Source organism: Pipistrellus hanaki, assembly GCF_964339955.1.
Source record: "Pipistrellus hanaki genome assembly, chromosome: 15".
Classification (NCBI taxonomy): Eukaryota; Metazoa; Chordata; class Mammalia; order Chiroptera; family Vespertilionidae; genus Pipistrellus; species Pipistrellus hanaki.
The window spans coordinates 3,629,532-3,653,800 of record NC_140517.1 but is presented as its reverse complement, the minus strand read 5'-3'; the positions used below and the strand labels follow the sequence as shown (position 1 = coordinate 3,653,800).

At 54.2% G+C, this 24,269-nt stretch overlaps 1 protein-coding gene across 3 annotated transcripts in view; it reads right to left on the bottom strand.

Moving 5' to 3' along the window:
- FTO (FTO alpha-ketoglutarate dependent dioxygenase) overlaps window positions 1–24,269 on the bottom strand; it is a gene marked incomplete at its 3' end in the record, with an annotated part of 206,394 nt that overhangs the window by 100,374 nt on the left and 81,751 nt on the right. For 2 of the 3 annotated variants that reach the window (XM_084861263.1, XM_084861262.1), the window contains one exon: window positions 1,545–1,669. In XM_084861263.1, coding sequence (XP_084717389.1) covers window positions 1,545–1,669 — 125 coding nt within the window. Of the gene's footprint in view, window positions 1–1,540; window positions 1,670–24,269 lie in introns of those variants that run through there. The other variant, XM_084861264.1, reaches the window with a different exon arrangement.

Genomic DNA, 24,269 nt, shown 5'->3' with positions numbered 1-24,269 from the left:
GAGAGATGCGGTGTCAGATGTTGGAATAACTACATGGACGACAACCCTGGCTCCAGCTCCTGATTAAACCGTGAGCAGGAAGGGCCCGAGGTGCCCAGAGCAGACTCTTCTTACACGGGCCATTCCGGCCACGCCGCCTGGTGACCTGGTGCGTCGGGAAATCATGGTTAACAGACCGAAAGCACTCACCGGAAGTCCTTCCCTCTGCTCCCAACGCTGGGTCTCAAGGCTGTGCTGTCTGCTCAGAGACCCGGGGGGGGGGGGGGGGGGGGGTCTGAGAGGGATTACAGGGGAATTTTTCCTTCTTTCTCCCGTTCCTATTTCACCAGAATCACCGGGGGAAAATATACTAAAAACCCAACTCAGACAGGGAAGCCATTAGCGGTCCCCACGCCCAGATGCCATCACTTAACGGAACGGGCCTACTTGACTGACTATACGTACTTACGTCGCAACACGGAGGAAATTTAAAAATTAGTCACTGAAACGTCACTTGGAAACCATGAGTGACTGCAGGTGAGACTGTCCCTCTCCGACCACACGACGGGAAGGGACGGAGGGGCAGGAGGTCGTGGAGAATTTTAAAGTTATCGCTTCAACGCCAGCCCGGATTGAGAGATGACAGACGCTCTGCGAGGGCAGCGTTCTGAGACCCAATCGGAACGGGTAGTTCCCACCCCGCCGTCTCCTTGCTCGGAAAAGGACTCGTCCCAGCCGAGTTGGGACAAATCTATTTTTACGACCATTGCTGCGAGGAGAGCCATCCATTACCGCGTGAACTGTTGCCAGGAACTGTTTGGAGAGGGTGTCGGCTATCCATAAACAGGGTCCTGGCGCCACACGCACACGGAATAGCTAAGCATCAGGAAGGACTCGGACAGCGCCATCGTCCCGACTCCTGTCCCTCCTGCTCAGGGACAGACGACAAGGCAACCGCTTTGTAGCAACGACAGACCTGTAGGCTCACCCTAACCCGCCGGCCCAGCCTCCCGTCCATCCATCAGCCGTCTGTCAGATCAGAGCAGGGGACCCCGAGAGCGAGCACGCGAGCATCGATTCTGCAAAAACGGATGATGTGCACGAACCTTCTCCCGGGAGCAGCCTTCTACCCGCAGGCCAGGCCCCCGCAGAGCAGCCGGGCGGGAGCCGGTGGGATTCCGACGTGGCCAATTCTAAGACCAAGTTCAAGCCACCCAGACACCGGCCCGACCTGAGTCACCAGGCTGGTCCTCAGACCGCTGATGGACAGGGTGCTTGGGCCTCAGGGACTTACTTATGTTGCATCTGCTCAAGGTGCAAACGTTCCTGGAAATGTCACACCCCGGGTTACGTCGCTTAGGCATCTAGACGACACCACGGACCATCGCAGTGAGCGTGGGTCCTACGTGCAGGAGAGCTGGCTGTGGCCGAAAGCGTTCACCCAACCGGCTTCTGTGTCAAGACTCCCTCCCACGAGAGCGGCGAGACCGGCCAGACACAGCCCTCGCGTTCCGGAAACGGCAGAACTGGTTTTCTGCGTTCGGGAAACAGTTAACGGGACTCACCTGGCGTGCCACTCCCTCCGCAGGGTCTGGCGCGCGGTGAGCGAGGCGAGGATGGCGGTCACCATGGCGTTCCTCTGGCCCACGGGGACCCCCTCTCTTCGCACTTCCTGGAGCACCCCGTTTGTCTAGAAGAAAGGATCCAAAAAAAGGAAAAGAAAGAGTAAAAAATTAATAATACAAAAAAAAAAAAAAGCCCATAAGCAAATCAGGACAGTAAATCAATGGCTGTTTCATTACAGTTCCCCTGCTAACAAATCGATACGGTAAATGATGGTCGGGAGCAGCCGGCGTGGAGTTTGTGTTTAATCAATGTACAGAGGTAAACTGGGGGCCCCGCCGCCCGGAGTCATACCCGCGTCCTGTGGGCTCCCCTCTAATTTTCTCGGCGCCCCGATGACTTTCTTCCCTGGGACTCGCCTACCAGGAGCTATTATTAGACGTGATTTCCAGGCACGCTGCGCCCTGCGCCGTTTGTTTTGCCTTCAAATGAAGAGAGAGTCTCTGGCTTTCTCTCTGTGTGTTTCCTGCCCGCCAGCCGAGGCCTGCTGTACAGCCTCTCTTACTGGGATCCTTCGATTCTACTTCCGGCCACGCCGGCAATTCTGTTGTTGTTTGTCAATTTGCTTAGTTCCTACCGCCCCCGGTCCTCTAAGTATTCCTGGCTTCCTGAAGTTCCTGAGTCCAGATCCTTTTCTTTATGTATATATTAATGATTTCGGAGAGATAGACAGAGACATCCATGATGAGAGAGAATCATTGATCGGCTGCCTCCTGAACGCCCCGCCCCGTACTGAGGATTAAGCCCATAATCTGGGCACGTGCCCTGACAGGGAATCAAACCCTGACCTCCTGGTTCATAGGTTGATGCTCAACACCTGAGCCATGCCAATTGGGTTTCTTCTCTTTTGATAATTCGAGTTATCCAATATCCTTTCATCAAAGTCCTACTTTGTTCAAATTTACCAGATTCTATTTCTGTTGCCTACAATCTAAAACCCTACAGATGCAGCCCAACTGGTGTAGCTCAGTGGTTGAGCATTGACCCAGGAACCAGGAGGTCACAGTTCAATTCCCAGTCAGGGCACATGCCCGGTTGCGGGCTCCATCCTCAGTAGGGGGTGTGCAGGAGGCAGCCAATCAATGATTCTCTCTCATCGTTGATGTTTCTCTCTCTCTCTCCCTCTCCCCTTCCTCTCTCTTTTGTTTTTAAAAAATAAAAAAAAAACCTCCAAGGAACGGTGAAACGCAATTTGCCAACCTCAATCCAAGAGCATTTCAACTTTTTTAAGTGTATGCTTTATTAGTGGAACCGCAAAAATAATTCCATTCCGGTCAATGGTTTGGCAGTTCCTTATTAAAGTCACACCGGCACTTCATACAGGACGCAGAAATCGCATTTCTAGGGACTTATCTAAAGAAATGAAAGCCTTATGCTCACACAAGAACATGCACACCGACGTTTACTGCACCTTTATTCATAACTGCCAAACACCAGAAACAAGCTAATGTCCTTCGCAGGGTCGAGGGATCAACACGCCATGGTCATCCACACGAGGGAATCCCTACCGCCCCGCACTGCGAAGGGACAAGCAAGTGACAGGCGCAACCCCTCGGATGACCGTGAAGGCAGTATACTGAGCCAGAAGGGCCAGCCTGACATGGTTAGGCCCTGCGGGGTCCCATTTACTTGACGTCTGGGAAAGGCAAATTATAGGGCGGGAGAGAAAACCAGCGGTGGCCGGGGATTAGGCTGGATGAGTGTTATCATGGGGGGATTTTTGGAAACAGGGGCCTCTGGTGTGTCCTGATTGCAGTGGTGGTTACATGATCTGATACACATGTTAAAGCTCACGGGCTGTATATCCCCAAACAGTCTACTCGACTGTATGAAAATACTGTAAGGTTTGCTTTTTCAATGCATGTTCATCGAGTGTTTAGGACAAGAATGGTGTAGAGAACATGCTGACACAGCTACATCGGATGAATGAGTAGTTAGCAAAAACACAAGGAAATATAGGACACCCCCCCAAAAAAATGTATCCACACACTTTGAATAATTATAAAGGCGGTGTTTATTCAAATAAATTTCATTTTCAAAACTGAGCTATCGGCTGGTGAAGTATATATTCATTTGGGGAGGGGAGGGCTGTATTTCTGGATGACAAAACGAAATCTGTTACAACTTTTTTTTTTTTTTAATGTTGGAAAAGGAGGGGGTTGAACTTACATGGAGCGTGCAGACCCTCCAGTATAGCTTTTCATGAAATTCAGAGTGAAAAGCAGTCCTTGCCCGGATGGGAACTGCCGTATTCAAGGGCTTCTTTCTCCCGGGATCCGCGATGCCACCCTCCTCCTCCTCCTGGCAGCGCGGGCTCCCCGGGGGCTCGGTTTGCACAGGAAATGTGAACCGGCCCATTTTCCCATCAGGAGGAGCACGGAGCTGTCTCCCAGCGAGCACCAGCGTTCAAACAGGCTCCGGTTACCGAACACATTCTTCCTCCTCTCCCCTCAGAACACGGGGCGAGGGAGCCACCGGCTCGGGACTCGGGCTTGGGGGTGGAATTTCACCCACTGCCATTCTTTCTCAGCAGAAACCTACGGAAGCGCTGGCGAATCAGGAGGAGACTGAGACTGTCCCGCAGACGGCTGGCCACTCGAACCCCAGCCGTCGCCTCCTGGCTGCGCGCCCCGTCCACACAGCGACATGGAGAGGACAGCCCCCGGGTTCCTGTGGGGCCCGTGCCCAGGACAGATGCCCCTGGGATGACTAGTTCTGTTTCATCTTAAACTTACTTGTCGACCTACTGCTAGGTTGTGCTATTTTTCTTTTATGTCCTCACCCGAGGATATGTTCCCATTGATTTTTAAGGGGAATAGAAGGGAGAGGGGAAGACAGAAATATCAATGTGAGAGAAACACATCGATGGGTTGCCTCCTGCATGAGCCCCAACCGGGGCCAGGGCCAGGGAGGAGCCTGCAACTGAGGTACATACATGCCCTGGACCAGAATCGAACCCTGGACCCTTCAGTCCGCAGGCCGACGCTATCCACTGAGCCAACCCGGCTGGGGTGGTTTGCTATTTCAACAAAAGGATTCCTGAGAATGTAGATGAATTGAAGTCAAAAACTTCAAAAGGAAATCCATCTCTTCGCCTTGCCTGGAGAGCATTGTGCTGAGTGAAATCAGCCGGTCAGGGAAAGACAAAGCATCGCACGATCTCACTCACAGGTGGAATCTAATGAGCCAAATAAACTGGCGAACAAAACAGACCCAGAGACACAGAGGCATGGAGCAGACTGTGGAGTCTCGGAGGGAAGGCGGGGGAGGCTGGGTGGGTGGGGAGAGATCAGCCAAAGAACTTGTCTGCACAGATGCATCCCCCTTGGACACAGACAATAGGATGGAGAGGCCAGGGGAGGAGGAGGGGGCGGGCTAGAAGGGGTCACTGGGGGGCAGGGGGGACATATGTAATGCTTTCAACAACAAAGATTTACTTAAAATAAAAATAAAAAAAAGGAAATCCCGCTGAACACACACAGCCGTGAGGAGCCAGCGGCAGGCCCCTCTGCAGACCCTGGTGCTGGTGAACCCGTGTCCTCGGAGGGTGGGCTCATTTTAGAGTCGTTTCTCTGTTGAGTAAGCCCCCTCCAATGGCTTTAGAGCCGTGGTCGGCAAACCGAGGCTCGCAAGCCACACGCGGCTCCTTGGCCCTGAGTGTGGCTCTGCCACAAAACACCAGTGTCGGCGCACACCTGCAGTGCGGCTGAAACTTCGTGGCCATGCGCAGGAGTCGGTTTTCGGCTCTCCCGAGAAATTTCCATCGTTGTACTGCTGATATTTGGCTCTGCTGACGAATGAGTTTGCCGACCACTGACCCAGAGGAATCACAGCATTGACTCCTTACCAAACCTTCTCTGTGTCTCTCCCTCTTTGGGTTCCTTTCTGGTTGGGGGGAAGGGAAGTGTCACAATTTCAAATCGACCTTTAACTCCAAAACTCAGACCCCTCCAGCCTTGTTACCCATCAGAGGCCTCTGTCTAAGGAGACGGGGCAAACAGGAGGCACCCCACAACCACGGCCGGTCCCCCCTCGGCTTCCTGCGTCAACGCAAAGGAATGAACCGAAAAGGAAACTCTGCCTCTGGTTTCCCAATTCCAAGAGGCACATAGACACCAGGAAGCCAGGCTGCGTCCCCTGCCCGCCACCCCCACCTCCCCACCCCCCAGAAAAGCCACCCCGTCCTTATGGGCCCAGTGCCGACCCTCGCCCTCCTCACATACGACCTGCCTGGCGTGAGGGTGCGTTTCCCTCCACGCACACAAATGACGGAGGAATGCCCGGCTGATAACGAGGGCCAAAGGTCCAGCTTGTGAAGAAACGCGGCTTAAGTAAGATGTTATCGGCTGGGAGAGCTATTTCCTCCGTCAGCGCGGCCATGGCTGCCAGACCCCAGCCAGGGCTCCGCTCTCCAAAGTCCAGGACTTTTTCCCCCTTCCTTCCCCCCCCCCTTTTTTTTTAGAAGGAAGAAGGAGGAAGAAGGAGGAAGAAGGAGGAAGAAGGAGGAGGAGGAGGAGGAGGAGAAGGAGAAGGAGAAGGAGGAGGAAGAGGAGGAAGAGGAGGAAGAGGAGAAAGAGGAGGAAGAGGAGGAAGAGGAGGAAGAGGAGGAAGAGGAGGAAGAGGAGGAAGAGGAGGAAGAGGAAGAGGAAGAGGAAGAGGAAGAAGAAGAAGAGCCTCCGTCCCATCAGAGAGGGGTCGGCCGGGACCCCCTCGTTGCCCGGCTGTCAGTGTCAGCGGCCTCTGTGCGGCCGGGGCGCAGCGCTGAGTGATGCCCCACACCGGCCGCCTGGCCCACCGCACGGAGGGCCCGCAGCCCCGCAGAACAAATAAACAGGCCCGGCCGCCCTCTGCCCCCTTCATCTCCCTCTCCCGAGCGGGGGGCTTTGGGGGTGCTGATGTTTACACAGCGCTCAAACTTGCTTTCCCCCGCTTCCTGGATCTGGGAAAACACATCCTGAATGGCCTGGGCTCTGAGATAAGAGGAGGCCCCGCTGGGGGCCTGTGCTCTGGGCCGCTTCAGGCTGCTGTCTGCCGCTGCCCTCCCCTCCAGGCGGTGCCCTGGGCCGCTTCAGGCTGCTGCCCGCCACCCGCCCTCCCCTCCCTCCCGGCCCTGCAGCGCCTCTGGGCCCGGAAGCAGGAGACAAGCTGGCCCGTCTGGAAGGGAGGTGAGAGGCAGGAGGAGTCCCACAGGCTGCGGACGGAGCAGCCGTCCATTCCCTCCTAAAGCCAGGTGGGACCCGCTGGACGTGAACGAACCTCTGGGAAGGCGGCGTGTGGATACCTATCGGGGAGACAGGGCTCAGCATCCCTCCAGCACACACTGCGGAGCGAAGGGAGCCGAGAACAGTCCAGAACGTCTGCCTGCTGGGAGGGGGCTCAGAGAAAAAGCTCGTCTAATCAGTTTCCCAAGAAGCCTGTGGGGGAGATGACACGCAGCCACCCGGGGAAAGGCTCTGCAGGAGGCTCGCCTGCACAGTGCTCCCTCCGTACTGTGACTCCTGCTGTCAGCGGTGTTACGGGTACAAGCTGGGGGTGGGGGTGGGGGGGGAGGAATGATGAAAAATACGGACCCTGATTGTTACACGCTGAACGACAACGGCTATGACATGGAACAGCTACTGCCCCCCAAGCACTTCTCCGGTGCCTCCCCCTCTCTCCTCCCGGCACAGGGACCACCGGGCCCCTGCGTCTCCTAAAGCTGCGGGGCCCAGCAGCCTGCAGGGACTGAGGGCATCGAGCACCGGCAGCAGGGGGCAGAGTGGGGGAGGGGAGGCAGGTCCTGCTGGAATGCCACGGCCAGAGCGAAGGGTGCCCCGATGCAGGGTGCCAGGGCAGGGAGTGGGAGCAGCCCAGAGCTGCTGCTGCTGCTCAAAACAGCCCATGAGTTTGTCAAGGAAAAAAAAAGAGGAAGAGAGGGAGGGAGGGAGGAAGAAAGGAGGGAGGGAGGGAGGAAGAAAGGAGGGAGGGTGAGAGAAAGAGAGGGAGGGAGGGGGGAGGGAGGGGGGAGGGAGGGAGAGAAAGAGAAAGTATAAAAGAAAAAAGGGAATAAAAACACGAGAGGAAAGAAGAAAGGAAAGGAAGAAAAGCGAAAGGGGAGGAAGGGGAGGAGGGGAGAGAGCTGTTTATGGAAGCCAGCTGCCGGCCCGGCGCCGGCCCCCGCGCCCACTCCCTTACGCGTGCAGCCCCGCTGCCCCCTGGCACAGGTACAGCTGAACGCTGCCTCTGGTGCCTCGGCAAGCACTCGGCCGGTTTGTCCGTGATTAATGGCCAGAGACACGGCCGGCCATATGGAGCAGAGGAGAGCACCGAGTACCTCATACCTCTGCCCGGGCCCGCGCGGCCCGGGGCTCCCACGGACAGGCAGGGGCCGGGGGCAGCACGGCCCGGGGTCCTGCCCCTGACAGCCCATTAAGGAATCGCCAGGCACCTAGTCCCCGCTCTGCTGCGGGCTTCTCGGAGCAGCCCAATAAAACAGAAGCCGGCTTTCCAGCGAGTCTTAAATCTTCCCCGTGCGGTGCATTAATGACCTCGGCTCAGACAACGGCCTTCTTCTGGTGGGAAATGGGATTTGATTTCTAGGCTCGCCCGACTTACGGAGAGCCTTTTTTCCTGACCTTTATGGACTTTGAAAAATCATTGTTGTTCTTGTGCCCCCCGCCACCCCCTCTGTTTTCCAAGTATCAATAGATCCACTTGCTTCATCCGCCTCCTCTCCGTCACCAGTCGCGCGGCCCATGCGCTAACGCTGACTCGTAGAGAGGGGGAGGAAACGGAGGGTGATTCTTGCCACGAGAGCCCCGGCGTCATTCTGGCTTCTGAAGCATCAGCTTTGTTTTAAAAACAAGGGCGGAGCCCGGCCGGTGTGGCTCAGTGGTTGAGCGTCGACCAAATGGTCACGGTTCGCTTCCGGTCAGGGCTCAGGCCCGGGGTCGCGGGCTCCATCCCCAGGGAGGCAGCCGATCCATGATTCTCTCTCCTCATCGATGTTTCTATCTCTCTTCCTCTCCCTTCCTCCGACAAATCAATAAAAATATATTTTAAATAAAAGTGAAAATAAGGGGAAGGAAAAACAAAGCCCATACGCACACTCGTACGACCATCACCTCCCCTTCCCCGTCCGTCTGTGAGATGAGGCCATTCCGTGCGGGAAAGGACAGCCCCTGACTTTCCCAGCCGTCCTACTGTGCGCTGCGGGGGACACTCCGCTCCGGGCCGGCAGGGCGGGGCCCGCTAGCCCACTTCGCAGTCTGTCCGCTTCATCCGCCCGGACCATCTCTGCCCACTCGCTTTCAGCCTGAGGGGAGGGTGCATCCATCCGTTTCCGCGGTGTTTTTCCTCTCCAGGACTTTCCGATGACGGCACTGAGAACCGCGAGCACCCGCACAGGGACGTGCCTTTGTCGGCTCCGACACGTGCAGGCGGAGATGGCCGTGTTGGCACCTCTCGTTAGAAAATATTTATACAATGTTTTATGTCTGAGCGTTCTCAGGTGCTGAAATTATCCTGGGCCCCGAAGACGGCGTTCCCGGGAAATTCCGCCTGACCGCCTATTCATTAGCGGGGCTGTAATTGCCTCCGTTGCCGAAGCGAGCTCCAGGCCCGTTTAGCTCCCCGCCTCCCTCCTTCCTCCGAATGCCCTCGCGGGTGCTCTCCGGGGTGAGCACGGCAGCTAATTAACGATGCCATCGAACGGAAAACGCCCGGGCGTGTCTTCGGAGGAAAGGGGGAACAAAGGCGTTGAAGCTGAGTCGATAACGGGAAACGAAGACACAGCGCAAGTCTTCCTCAGAGACAGACGGCCCGGTGTATTCGTGGACCGTTATGATGTGAACACGCGCCCTGCTTTGTCCTGGCATGCCCGCCTATGGGGTAGGACGGCCGTGGCATTCCCATTTTGCAGATGGGAAAAGTGAGACTGGGAATGTGAAACAGCCAAGAGCGATGTGCATCTGTGGCAGAACTGCCGGGGGGAAGAATTCTGTGTATTTCTAGCTGGCTATTCGCAGCAATGGAAGGTCTAGTGCAGTGGTCGGCAAACTCAGCAGTCCACAGAGCCAAAGAGCAACAGGACAACGGTTGAAATTTCTTTGGAGAGCCGGAAACCGACTTCTGTGCATGGGCCACAAAGTTTCAATCGCACTGTACGTGCGCACCCGCACGCGGTATTTTGTGGAAGAGCCACACTCAAGGGGCCAAAGAGCCGCATGTGGCTCCCGAGCCGGGGTCTGCCGACCACTGCTCTAAGGGGTTGTACAGAAAAGAATTATAAGGAATACATTTCTACCCCACACATACACATAGTTACAAAGGAGCGCGTATCAAAGTATCTTCCTTAAGTCTCCTGCATGGAAATAAACCTACTCAGCTGCAATGTTTTCAATGCAGAAAATAAGGTTTATCAACAGACGGGCACAGAGCAGTGCTGCCTGGGTGTAGATCTGAGGGCAGACCTACGCACAGATCGCACATAATGAATAACAGGAGAATGGCAGCGACTTCCCTCCAGTCCCTTCTGCAGGGCCTTGATGGATCTGTGTCTGTTCCTCAAAAACTGTTCACCCTGCAAATAAGAGCGGAACTCTGCCAACCCCACCGCCACGTGCACAGGCCCCGGCTCCCAGCCGCCACTTCTAAGGGTCTCGGGGCGCTGGCCTGTTCCTTGAAGGTGAAGGATGGCGAGCTACGCCGAGCACTGAATGATCGAGCCAGGGACCACGTCTGTCCTAAAAGGAAGGGGCTTAGCTCCTTCCGCTCCGGGGGCGCGGGAAAAGTCACCCAGTATCTCCGTCAGAGGGGCCCCCTGCCCCCAGGCCGGTCCCCCCCCCGAGGTCTGCTGCTCACACTGGATGACATGAAGTGTAAGACATTGGGGTGCGGGGGAGGCCTCTGAAAGGGAACAGGGGAGAAAGAAACCACGCTGGCAAGAGGATCCGGCTGACAGCTCCATCCCTTACGCAGAGACAAGTGAAGATGTTTGTGTTTGGAGACGCTGTGGGGGAGGGGGGAGGGGGGGGTTCGGGCCTTTGTCTGCAGCCCTACAGTGTGTCTTGAACCCGACTGCTGCCTGCATCACTGAACATATGTTTTCTGTGCAGGAAGCGGAGCAGAAAGGATCTTTTGTTATCACTCACTCCTTTGTAGATAGCTGCTCTCCCCCGGCCCTCCCCCTCGCCTGCCCATCCCTCTTTCAGGAACATCCAAACCAAAGCCCTGGTGGAAATTAACTGTTGGGGGGGAGGGGGCAAAGCTGAATGCCCCTGAGACTCTTGTGGTGCCCCAGCACCAAGACCTCGGGTAGTAATTATAGCGATGGTGATGGTGGTAGAGAGGGTAATAGTGATGGTGGTGGTGGTGGTGGTGGTGATGGTGATAATGGTAATTATGGTGATGGTGACAGTGATAGTGATGGTAATAGTGGTGATTGTAATGGTGATGATTGTGATAGTGATAATGGTGGTGATGGTGGTGGTGATGATGTTGATAGTGGTGGTGGTGGTGATGATAATGGTACCATGTTTCCCCGAAAATAAGACAGTGTCTTATATTAATTTTTTCTCCCAAAGTTGTGCTAGGTCTTATTTTCAGGGGATGTCTTATCTTTCCATGCGCTAGGTCTTATTTTCGGAGGATGTCTTATTTTCGGGGAAACACAGTAATAGTGTTGATGATTGTGATAATGATTGTCATGGTAGGGTGGTGATGGTGATGATGGTGGTGATGATGGTGATGGTGGTGCTAATGATGGTGACAGTGATGGTGATGGTAGTTATGGTGATTGTGATGGCGATGATAGTGGTAATGATATGGCAGCTCGAATTGTTGAGTGCTCACTACATGCCAGGTGCTGTCGCACACATTATATCACTGACTCCTAAAAATAAGTCTATGAGATAAAGAAATTATTATTTATATTTTGCAGATTAAAAAATTGAGATACAGAAAGGTTAAGCAACTTGCCAAATTGTACGCTATTAATAAACAGGACCAAATATAACACAGACACTAGAAACTAACATAATTGTAAAATGATTTACACTTTGAAAAGTGTTTTCATGAACGTTCTCTCGTTTAATCCCCATAAAAACTACATGAGTTAGATACAGCAGGGATTATTAAACACATTATTACAGATAAGGAATATGAGCTCAGCTAAACTAAATAGCTCATCAATATCAAAATTAGTGCAGGAGTTGAGTTAGGAATGGAAATGTGGGGTTCTAACTCCAGGCCTAGTACATTTAAGCTCAGCACACCAAACAGAAGGCACTAAAGGCAAATTCTCATGTAATAATCCATTTGAGTCTCTGCTATGTGGTAGACATCCAGGTAAAAACATACACACACACACACACAATATACACACCGGGTGAAGGGTAGCCAATGGCGTTACATAAAATAACTGTCAGACTCAATAAAGCTCTTATTAATGACTTTGATTTATAAAAATCATTTCTAAAAGTTGCTCTACTAGAATGTCCTGTTCATTGCCTGTGATAGCCTCAATTTTATCATATAACACTGACCTGTTGACTTATCATTTTCATTTCAGGGCAACAAAAACTGAAAGGTAGGCCTGGAAGAATGGTAGACCCTATAACTAATAAATTTCACCACATACATCTGCCCACCCTTAAAAAAATTCTTATTTTTCTTAAGATTCTTGAGCTCAGAGCGATGTCTCACTCTAATCACGTGGCGCGTGCTATTGACAACGTGCCTCGGAAAACTCCGAATGGAGCAGCAATGTGGTCGGGAAAGCCACTCAGCGAGGGCCACGTGGGCAGAGCGGCCGTGCTTGCCCTCAGGCAGCAGCTACCTGAGACAGCCATGGTCCCCGCCGAGGCCACCTGCCAACAGCATGGTCTGCGAAGTCTTCAATGCATGAGCGGCGGGCGCAGTTTCCAATGGGAACTCAGAACCCTTTTAAATGACCGTGAGCTCAGCTCATTCATTTTCAGGGGGAGACGACACGGATTCCAACTGCAGCCATTAATCCCTTCAGAAAGCTCTCCTCCCTCCTTGTTGTAAGCGGGTACAGGCTGCGCAGAGTTTACCCTTAGCTTTAAAGAGGTAATGCAGCCTGGCTGGCGTGGCTCAGTGGTTGAGCACTGACCTATGAACCAGGAGGTCAGGGTTCGATTCCCGATCAGGGCACATGCCCTGGGTTGCAGGCTCGATCCCCAGCAGGGGGCATGCAGGAGGCAGTCAATCTATGATTCTCTCTCATCATTAATGTTTCTATCTCCCTCTCTCTTCCTCTCTGAAATCAATAAAAATATTTTTAAATTAAAAAAAACAACACACACAAAAAACGTCATGCGCTCACCCTACAGTTGCTTAGAGATCCCCAAAGACACCCTAAGACAGATGCCTGCTCCTCTCCGACTCCCCTGCGGGAGTGCCACGCTTTGATAAGCGGATGGGAGTGGCTCGTCTTCCCCGGAGAGCCGCCTCTCCTGCCTGCTACCAGGTAGACGGCCTAGGGGTGTCAAACTCAATCAGAGAAGGGGCCAAAATCTAAAATCCAGCCTAAATCGCGGGCCGAATGGTTTACTGAACAGTCATAAACTGACAATGTCATAAACTGACAGCGGAGTGCAGTGATGACAGCGCGGTGCGGGCCACATTGCAAGGCCTGGCGGGCTGGATTTGGCCCGCGGGCCTTGTGTTTGACACATGTGCCCCAGACGAAGCCCCAGGAGAAAGTCCTCTCATGCCCAGATCGCCCCCGTGAGACGAAGCAGGGACACTCTCATGTTGGGGTGCAGACAATGGTTCCTTGAAAGGTTAGAAATATGGGCAACCATTGAGCCGCCTCCTCCTCCTCCCGTGCCCGAGCCCAGCACCTGCTGCGGCACTTTTGTTTCCATCGCAAAGGAGCCTTGGCGTTGGAGGCCCAGATTTAATGTTTGCTCAACTGGCCCCTTAACTCTTAAAGGGGCCGCATGAGAACTAGTTCCTGCCTGAAAAACAGAGACAGACACCTACATAACTGTCCTGATCCGCCCTCACAAATAAACACACGCAGATCCGTGACCTCGGGCAATGGCCTGCTCACCTTTACAGGCAATCCCAGGGTCAGGAGGCGCTCTGTGTTTATTTCTTAAAGTATGATCGGTCCCACCTAGCTGGTGTTGCTCAGTGGATAGAGCGTCGGCCTAATGACTGAAGGGTCCCGGGTTCGATTCTGGTCAAGGGCACATGCCCGGGGTTGCAGGCTCTATCCCCAATATGGGGCGTGCAGGAGGCAGCCCATCAATGATTCTCTCTCATCACTGATGTTTCTATCTCTCTCTCCCTTCCTCTCTGAAATCAATAAAAACATATTTTAAAAAAAGTATGACCGCTCCCTAAGAACCTCGTACATTTGTGATTTCACGGTTCGCTGCAGTAACAGGCGCTGCGATGAGCAGGAATGTGGAGTGTTAAAAGGAAGGGGGTGGAATCACTGCAGAGACACTGAGCAGCTTTCAGCTCTGACGGCAGAAAGGGAAAACTTTTCAGCGATTTGGCCGGGTCAGTAAGACGTAACACAGGTCAGAGGAACCAAATGGTACCCCCAAACCCCCGCCTGTCGGTCAATGGGCGGACTGTCTCGTGGTTGGATGCACAGGCAAAGGCCGGGCAACTGTCGCGGGGAAACAAAAACCTCCCTCTCTTTGTGGCGCCCGGACAATCGGTGACTTCTGAGCGGCGAGCGCCCGGGGCCCCATTCACCCGGTCGGCAAGGCCGGCTCTGCATTAAGGAAAACAAAGGGGCCGTCTGCATTGTCGCCGGGCAGGAGGGTTAAGCATCTGACCTGCCGGGACAGCGCGCTGTGCTCGCGGGAACGGCCTCTGAGAACATAAACAAGAGTTACTGCCGCGGGAGAGAGGGGACCCGTCCGCGACCATCTCGGGGGCCTGTTGTCCAGCTGTCGGCATCCAGGCGGTGCCTGCCCCCTCGGGATGCCACTTGCCGAGCGGAGCTGGCTTCGGAGGCTATGGTGAGTCCCCGCACCCTTCGGACTGGGGATGCCGATCCTTGGTCACAAGGCGCTTTGCCAAGAATGAGATTTGACAGCCTGGGGTTGACCAGGAGAGCCCGTGGCCTCCAGGCAGCCCTCCCCTCGCTGCCTGGCCTCCCCGAGGGGCTGCATTCGGGGAGCCGGAACGCGGGGGGCCTGGCAGGAGGCAGGAACGTGGGGCGTCGGAGAATGGGATGCCTTTGGAATAGGCGTGTTTTGCTCTAAAGCACAATCGCATCCCACCTTCCTCTCCACAAAAGATGGAAGAAAAGCTGTTAGCCTGCTAAGCAGTAACATCTCTGAAAAGCACGTGTGTGTGTGTGTGTGTGTGTGTGTGTACTGGAACAGACATCCGGTCATGTGTTCCCAACCTGCAGAGGAGAAGCAGCGAGGCCTCCGGCTCAGTCAGAAACAGGCAGCACCAGCCCATGGACAGAAAGAGACACGCCCTGGCCGGATCAGCGAATAGAGCGTCGGCCCTCGGCCCTCAGACTGAAGGGAATGCCCGACCCGCCCCTCTGAACGCATGGGCTTGATGGGAAGGAAATCTATTTCCACTTCTCAGATGGGAACCGCAACCAACCCTTTGTGATGCTAATGGGAGACACTGCTCTCACCCTCGATGAATCTCCGAGGTGCGAACACAGAAAGCCACGGGACGCACAGGGGGAGCTTAACCTGGTGTCTGAGGCCAGCGCGTGCCCCGCAGGGGCTGAAGGGTAAGTGGGCATCCCAGCCTCTGATGCCCGGCCTACTAGAGACTTCCGGCTGAGGCGGCTTAGGGCACATGCAACTGTGAGTGAGTTTCCCCCCGGAATTGCAACCCTTTGCCCCCTTCCTGGCACCCCAGCTACACTGTACAAATAGCCAGCACCCTCCTCGGCTGCTCCATGGCAGACACACACTCACTCATGCAATAACCAAGGTTATGTTTTCCCCTTTGGGGGCTCTGTGTCTTCCATGCAATCTGCAACAGAGCACACCTTGGTCTTGAAGAGAGCCATCCTGCAGTCCCGATATTGATTTTTCTTTTCGCTCCGGGAATGCGGCCACAGCTTTATAGCAGATTGACAGCATTACGGTCTCCCTGGCCTTGGAGACCAAATTAATCGCAAAATCAGCCATCTGTGTTTATGCCCCCGAGTTCGGTTTCAGTTCCCACCGCGAACCGCAGAGCCACCGCCGGCGCCTGGTGCGATCCAGCAGGTACACGGCCGGACACACACCACCCCCCCGGGCCCACCCCCATTCATGGTGTACAGCGATGGCTTTGCAGATCAACACGTGTGCCGCTGGGTCAGCCTCTGGCCGGGGCCCCTGAATGTCCAACGCTAATTTCGGGAGGGACTCCGAGGAAAGCTGGCTGCAGCGCCCCCTACCGGCCAAAAGGTCCTTATGCTCAGGCACCTCAGGGTGACCCATCAGACACGCTGCTCTCAGAAACCTCCTCTCAGCTCAGATCACACAAATGTAGAGAGAGTTCACCTGCCATCTCCCGCCCGCCTTCCCGCTGAAACTCTTTTCACTCGGAAGGCAACGTAGGGGTGCCTGGAGCCTACTGAACACCCTCGGGTCTCGGCTCTGTGAGCCTCCCTCACCTCTCAGTTCCACCAGCTACTCTCGGTTTTCTTAGAGCCACTCTGCTTCACTGCTGTCCTGTGCTTGTCCTTTATTCTGGTCATCCCACACTTCCCCTTTGATGCTCCTTATTCTTTTTTTTTTTTTTTTAATGTTTTTGTTGATTTTTAATGAGAAAGGAAAGGAGAGGGAGAAGGGAGAGAAAGATAGAAGCATCTATGAGAGAGAAACATGGATAGGCTGTCTCCTGCACGCCCCCTACTGGGGATCGAGCCTGCAATCCAGGCATGTGCCCTGACCAGGAATCCAACCAGTGACCTCCTGGTGTGTGGGTCAATGCTCAACCACTGAGCCACGCCTGCCCAGGCGATGCTCCTTCCTCTGTAACCTCCGTTCTCTCTCAGGCCAACGACTTTAGCTACTGTCTCCATGGAGATGACTGCCATGTGTTAGGCACTGTCTTCAAGCCCGGATTAGCATGAGGACACTGCCTGGCACATGACAGGCACACGAGGAATGCCCACAGGAGACGTGGGTGGAACTCTCCGATCTACATCGGTTTGGACATCTCTACCTGTATTCCCAGATCTTCTCCGATGCTCTGCTGGCTCCTCACACTCAATACACAACCAAATGTCCTCCTCTGCTGCTCCTCAGCATGGCGAACGGCATTATCACCCTTCCAGCAACAAGACCGGAACCTGGGGAACTGCCTGGGGCTCTTCCTCGTCTCTCTTCGGGACACCGGTGGTGGGGGAGATGGGTGTTGAACACTGGGATTCACCCCTCCTTTTCCCTCCCATTACTGCCGAGGGTCGGAATCACGTTCTATCATTCCTCACCAGAATGCCTCCAACAGGCCTTCCTGCCCCCGCCTCTCCTCTCTACAGTCTACCCACGATGCTGCTGCCGGTTGCCGTTCTCCAAAAAGGGCCTGACTCTTACCCTGTTGCTTCTCAAAGATCTCTGAAAGCAGCTCGCACCGTGATCTCCGGGAGAAAGGCCACATCTCTGAGCATGCCACTGAAGGCTCCTCCTGAGCTGGCCACGTCCTCCTCCTGCCACGTGTTCCCTGGGCCCTAGGTGGTATCCCCTCTGCCACGCGACCCCAGACAGGTGCCCGGAGCCCTGGTCACCAGGTGCCACGCCACTCCTGCAGACGTGCCCGGGGAGGCTCTGCCTGAAATGGGCCCCGCCCCTCCTCCTCATCCCTGAAAACCTTGCCTAAAACGGCAGTTCACTCCACGAGGCCCAATAAGAAAGCCCTTCTTGCCGACATACTGGTGTGGCTCAGTGGATGGAGCGTCGGTCTGCGGACTGAAAGGTCCCGGGTTCGATTCCAGTCGGGGGCATGTACGTTGGCTGCGGGCACATCCCCGGTATGTGCAGGAGGCGGCTGGCCCATGTTTCTCTCTCATCGACGTTTCTGGCTCTCTCTCTCTCTCCCTTCCTCTCTGTAAAACATAAATATATAAAATATAACCTCACACTGTGACCCCACCTTTCCTGTGGCCCACCAAGCCTGCTTGCATGTGTGTCTGTTTCCTCGGCACACATGCCAGCTCCACGACACAGCAACTCTGCCTTTTCGCCAACGCCAGACACCCCGAGTCCTAAAGAAAAATTTCAACCGTCTGTCGGATTGAGCCTGGGCTTTGTGCCTGTCTAGGAGATGCCCGCCCGCTGACCATGAAATGTCAAAAAGCATCACGGGCTCTCCTGGAAGAGGGCGTGGGAACGGAGGTCCAGGCACCACCCCAGGCCGGCCGGGGAGCACAGCAGACGTGGACGCTCGGAGGAGGAGGCTGGGGAGTCTCCGTCTTAGCCACAGAGAGGACAGGGGTACTCCTCGGGGGCCCCCGAGGCTAGCATTTCCCCCTCACGCTGAGACATGTTTATAAACACAGGAGGCTGTGATAAAGCTCACGTGAGAGACAAAACCCAGCCTCGGCTGGTGTTTACATTCTGATCAGGGCAACAAACCACTTCTCACCAGGAGATCCCAACCCAGCCGGCAGAAGGTGACCGTACACATGCCAAGAGCACCCTGGGCCAGGCAGCCTCCTGGCCCCTCCAAGCCGAGCTAGTGTCTGCTGTCCCAGACAGGCCTCTGTGCCTTCTGACCCTTCTTTTCCCAAAACGAAGACAACGGGAGGACCATCTCTTGGGCCCCTTCCCACGCTGACGTTCTGGGATCCCACGGCCGTGGGAGGCCCGTGTCAGAGCCCAGCGGCATGGGCATCGCCAGCCTCACATAGACAGCGTGGGATAGAGGTTGCAGGCTTGGAAAAAAATGAGCAATGACCAATCTGACTGCGTCTCTGCCCCATTTCTCTGGCCTTGGGAGGTATCAAGAGACATTGAAAGGGAAGACACTCAAAAAAAAGGCATAAAAGCTATTTGTTCTCTAGGGAAGTGCCATTTGGGTGTGGCTCTCTCCTAAGATACTCTGGTAATATGAGACAGTGGCCCCAAATATCCTTTCTCCATCTCCCTGATACATACGGTGGCCTCATAGGTAACGCCAGACCTTAGATCAGGGAGGGGAAGCATCTGTCCCACGGGCCGCATAAGGCCTGCAAAATCATTTGGTCTGGCCCTGCCAAGGCATCAGGGTGAGTTAATTAAATGCGTGGTCAAAGAGAGCGGGCTAATTTTTTAAGCGGATAATCTTATATGGCCTACAAATGAGGTTATAAATATCCACATGGCCCTTGGCAGAAAAAAAAAAAAAGGTTCCCCATCACTGCCTTAGATTCTCAAACAGAATCGAAGTGGAGGCAATCCTTCAGAAGCAGCCCTCTGAAGAACAAACTTGATTACTAACCAACCAGAGAGGCCCGGTGCATGAAATTCATGCACTTGGAGAGCGGGGAAGGAGCCTCAGCCTGGCCTGTGCCCTCTTGCAGTCCAGGAGCCCTTGGGGGATGTCCGACTGATGGCTTAGGCCCGCAGTCATCAGTCAGGCATCCTTAGTGCAGCCATGGAGGCAGGAGAGGGTCTCACCATTACTGCTGCGCTCGCCAGCCGTGAGCCCAGCTTCTGGCTGAGCGCACTGACCACCAGGGGGCAGCTCCTGTGCTGAGTGTCTGCCCAAGGGCAGTTGGGCTGCTCATCCCATTATACCCCAACTTTTCCCTTTGTTCCAGCTCAGTGGTCATCAAACTGCGGCTCTCGAGCCGCATGCAGCTCTTTGGCCCCTTGAGTTTTTAGCAAAGGCCGGCTTAGGAGTACCCTAATTAAGTTAATAACAATGTACCTGCCTATATAGTTGAAGTTTAAAAAATGTGGCTCTCCAAAGAAATTTCAGTCGTTGACCTGCTGATATTTGGCTCTGTGGACTAATGAGTTTGCCAACCACTGCTCTAGCAAAGGACTTCCCGGGAGAGAGCAGAGGAGGCTCTCAAGCTCTCCTGTCCACACGTCCCTCCTGGTCTGCATCCCTGGGGCCCAGCCCCCCGAGGATGAGCCCCGTCACATGGCACGGCACCCTCTGCTTCTGAGTCATGCGGGCCTCAGGACTCCTGGCGAGGATCGGAAGCCGTCACCTGCGCGGCCCTTCCTGGATCTGTGTGAAGTGCAGGCGAGCAGCGAGGATGAATATTAATATGCCTTCCATCATCAAACGCTCTTGCATACCCGAAGGATGATAAATATTTTAATCAGTTTGCGGCTTGTCTGGAGGAAGCCGGTTTACTCCTCGGGGATTTCCCTCGTTCCTCACCGAAAACCTGTCCAGGGCGTGTCGCCTTCCCTCCAGAACCTGAGGGACCGGGGCTAAAAGGCCCGGCTTTGCTGGAGAACTCGTTTAACTGCTCCCACCTCCAGGCCTGTCCACTGCTCCCGCTGCCGGCACCGTGGTGGGGCGGTGCGTACCGCAGGGTTCCTATTGACACACCCTCTCCTGTGCTCCTCATCCTTTCTTCCTAAGGTAACCCCCCTCCGTTTTTGTTTCTTCATTCTCCCCCGAGGATACTTTTACATTGATTTTTAGAGTGAAAAAGAGAAGGAGAGACAGAGAGAAACATCCATGTGAGAGAAACACATCGATTGGTTGCCTCCTGCAGGTGCCCTGACCCGAGGTAGGCGCCCTGGACCAGAATCGAACGCAGGATCGAACCCAGTCCACAGGCGGACACTCTATCCACTGAGCAACACTGGCTAGGACCCACGGTAACATTTTAAGGACCATTCAATTTCCCAACCCACTGGCAGGGGAAACCCTAACACTGAAAAGATTCCCAACCACGGGCACATCCTTCGGGAATCTTGCTTCCCTTCCAAACGGATAGATCTGCTGATTTTTTTTTTTAACACGACTTCATTTTCCTAAAGGTTCTTCTAGAATATTTCTTTATAATAGGACAATGATAGACTAGAGCTGGATTTCATGCCCCACTTTACCACCCCCCAAAATAAAAAATAAAAAATGAAAAACACCAGAGGAGAGATGCCGCATACCCTTGTTTTCTGCGGCACCTTTTCCTGGTGAGATGCAAACCCCCCACACCCCAACCTGGAACCAGGGTTTCTGCGCTCACCCTTGCAATGCCGTGATGGTCGGCCAGTCAGAGTAACCCCAAATACATCCCAGCACCCGGGCTGTAGGCCCCCCAAGCCCCCGGGAACAGTAGCAGGATCCTCACACCTTTGCATCAATAGGAATTCCGGGGCAGTTAAAATGATTTCAAACAAAAGAGTTCACCTATTAAAAATATATATACATATATACATAAGTTTATAGTGTGTAAAACATGTATGCGTGTATTCATGCGTGTGCGTGCATGTGTGTGTAATAAAGGTTAGCAAAATGTCGCTGAAGCCTAGGAGACCGGGGCTAACATGAAAGCCCGGGCTGTTTATGCCAGTTTGTCTCTCACACTAACAAGAGTGGAGAGAGACCGCAAGGCTTTCGCTCGGCATTTCCTAGCTCCTGTCACTCCCATTGTGTGCAGAGCAGAGGCCTGGACCTGCCCCTCGACATTCCTGGGTGTCACAGGCCCTGTCCTGCTCCAAACCAATAAAGCTGGGCTCTCACGCAGCCCGCACAGGGTTAACAGAAAGGCCTGCCCACTGGCCGGCCCTGCTGTGCCCGGAGATAGTGTCTCCGGATGTATCCTCCGTAGGATTGCATTCAGCGCCGCCGTCTTCCAGTACAAAGCTGCGGGCTGTAGCCGCTTGCGGGAACATAAGTGTCCCTTTTTTCCGCGGCGCCGTATCTGTGTGTGAAATTCTCCAAAGGGGTTTAAGTATTTACCCGGAACACTATCAGAGGAGCTCTAAATTCTTCCTTATCCAGCTGCAGACACACTTCAAAGAGAATCCTCAACGCGCTCCTTTGTGCTCTCCGCGCGTTCTGTGTCTACGGCTCGAGCCTGGATTCTCTCGGAATTGTAAATTTCTCCCCCAAAAAGACAGGGCACACGACACTGTTTCTTTTTTTCCTCTCCAATCATGACGGAGTCTGCAGCAGCGAAGGGAAAAAATTGGGAAAATCTGAGAGAAATCCAGAAGGGCAGGCAAAGAAGGGATCAAAATGTGTTCAAAATGCGTTGCTGGATTCAGCGTGCTGTTTCGCCCCAGACAGCTCAGTCCTGATGGAACACCGCAGCTGTGGGGATTGGGGTGGGGGGTTGGAGACCCGGGAACAGAAAGCACCAGCCTTCAGTAAACACATTGCAGACAATAAAGATGTAAGAGACAAGGGTTGTAAGCCACTGGAGGCTGAAAAGTGCCTTTTTCCCCTCTTTTCCCCCAAATTTCCAAAGCTAAACACAGCGGTCCCAAAACTCCGTGTCTGCGTACATAATTTGAATTATTGGGTGCCTGTGACTGTTTACCTGCCCCCAGTCTTTGCTTATCCCGGGCCACTCAGCACGGAAACCGCCCCAAAAAAATGGAGAAGGGAATTGAAATTCTAATTTCCAACCGCTAGCCGCCTCACACCAGATCTTAAATGACTGTAATACATTCCTGCTCCTGTTTCAGAAATGCTAGGTCTGAAGAAACAGAAGGCAGGGCGATGTGAGCAAATAAAAGGTGGTGCATGCATCAGCAGCAAAAGGGGAATAGACCGGTACATATGCACACGTGCGTACGTAAGTCGGTGACTTCGCCATCGAGAGGGACAAAATATTGATATGTATTCGGACACTTTCTTGCTCACGCCCTCCAAAGCCTTTCATCCTAAAAGGAAGTTTAAAATGAACGCAGCTCGAGGAGCTATACTGTGACAGCAGAGACCAGCACGCTCCGGGTGCGTCTCGGTGTATGAGACAGCAGCCCTGTTCTTCTCTCCAGTTCCCAAGATTTCCATCTCAAGTGCCGTGAGGATAGCTTCGTCAACCTCTCCAAAACAAACAAGCGGCTCCCCGGCTCCCCACCCCCCGACCGCACAGCCTACACCGAGAAGGGCCCACCAGACAGCGGCAGGCTCCAGGGCGAGCTGTGCCAGGAGGTGACGCAGGCCGGAGTGCCGAGGGAGAAGGGAATGGCTCATCCCCAAATTAAACCATCGCCACGGCTCGTAAAGGACGGCCTGCACATTCCTGGGTGCCACTCTCTCTTAAAACTGTTAACCACGAGGAGCGGGTAACGGTATGAAATAAAACACCTCCTCCTCTTCCACAACGCCCAAGTTAGAGCACAAACGGGGGAATGAAATGCCGCCTGCGGCCCCCGAGCCTGAGGACACGCTGTGTTGTACGCGACTCCCGAGCGGATACGTTAAAATAATCCAGCCCGGGCTCCTCCCGCCCAGGTCTGTGAGGGCAGGCCAGGAACACTCAGAGCCATCAGCATCCCTGGTAAGAGGGCAGCAAGATCTCTCTCTCCGGTTTGGAAATCTCAGTCCGTCTGCAAATGTTTGCTCTGAAAGCTCCTCCAGAACATCGCCATCGCGTTACAGCGAACGGAGCTTTGAAAAGAACCGTGCGTATGCTCGGAAGGAAATGAGTAAATGTCACCGGAGCAGAGGACACGGCGCCCGGCACCCCGGTTCCTGGGAAGCCTGCGGCGGTGAGAGGTCCCGGAGGCGGAGTGAATGGCAGTGTGGCGGCTGCGATACCGGCCCGGGGAGACCAGAGGCCTATCGGCTCCATCGCGGCTGCAGCCCGCCCCGGGCCCCGCAGGAGGCCCGGCTCCACAGATTTTTTTTTCAGATTTCTCTGCACCCAGGGAGCCAGCCGGGGCGCTTCCTTTCAAATGGTAACGCTCCCCGGTCCCCGGGAGTCTGCTGGTCACAGGGACTCCTGCGTGCGGGGCGGGGGCTGACTTAGGAGGAAGCAGAAGACGCACATGTCTGAATGGGGGTGCGGGGCAGAGAGCCTTCCTGAGCACAGAGCTGGAGGAAAAGAAGGTTAGGCCTGCGCCTGGGCTGGAAGAAAGCCTCGGCTGCTCTGGGGTTAATCCGGGAGGTAATATTCAAGAGAGACCTGATATTTTATCAGAATGCCATTCACATGCAAGGGTTCGCATTTACATCACAAGAGGGTGCGGACAGTAAAACTCTCCTTGGGGACTGAAATGGCAGGAATAAACAGCGTGATAAAAAAAAAAAAAATTAAACACACACACACACACAAAATCCCAGTGCCAGCCGACCCGGGCAGCCAAGGCTGGGGATCTCACAGACTGCGGACTCGGCTTTCTGAGAGACAGGTGACGGGTTAGGGCGTGTGAGGCAATGACTGCTCATGGCAGCAACGTGGTTTCAAAGCTCATCCTCCATTCTTCTTCCCTATCTTACCTGAGACCACATCTTCCAACCACAAAGGGGGAAAAAAGAGAAAAAAAAAAGGACACAAAGACAGAGAGAAATCACAGCGCCAGGCTCTTTGCCTGCCTCCTAAGCAGAGGGGAATCGTAACGTACACATGGCCAGGGGTTCTCTGCTTTATTTTCTCACCCAGAGAGACGGATGCCATGTTAATCAGAGAAGTCTTTCCACAACACACACACACACACACACACACACACACACACGTGATTTTACGATGCAAAAAAAAAAAAAGCGTAAAGATAGAGAAGAACCGTTTGTCTGAAGGGATAATAAGCTTGAGCAGCATGTTCCCTGGAAGCCAC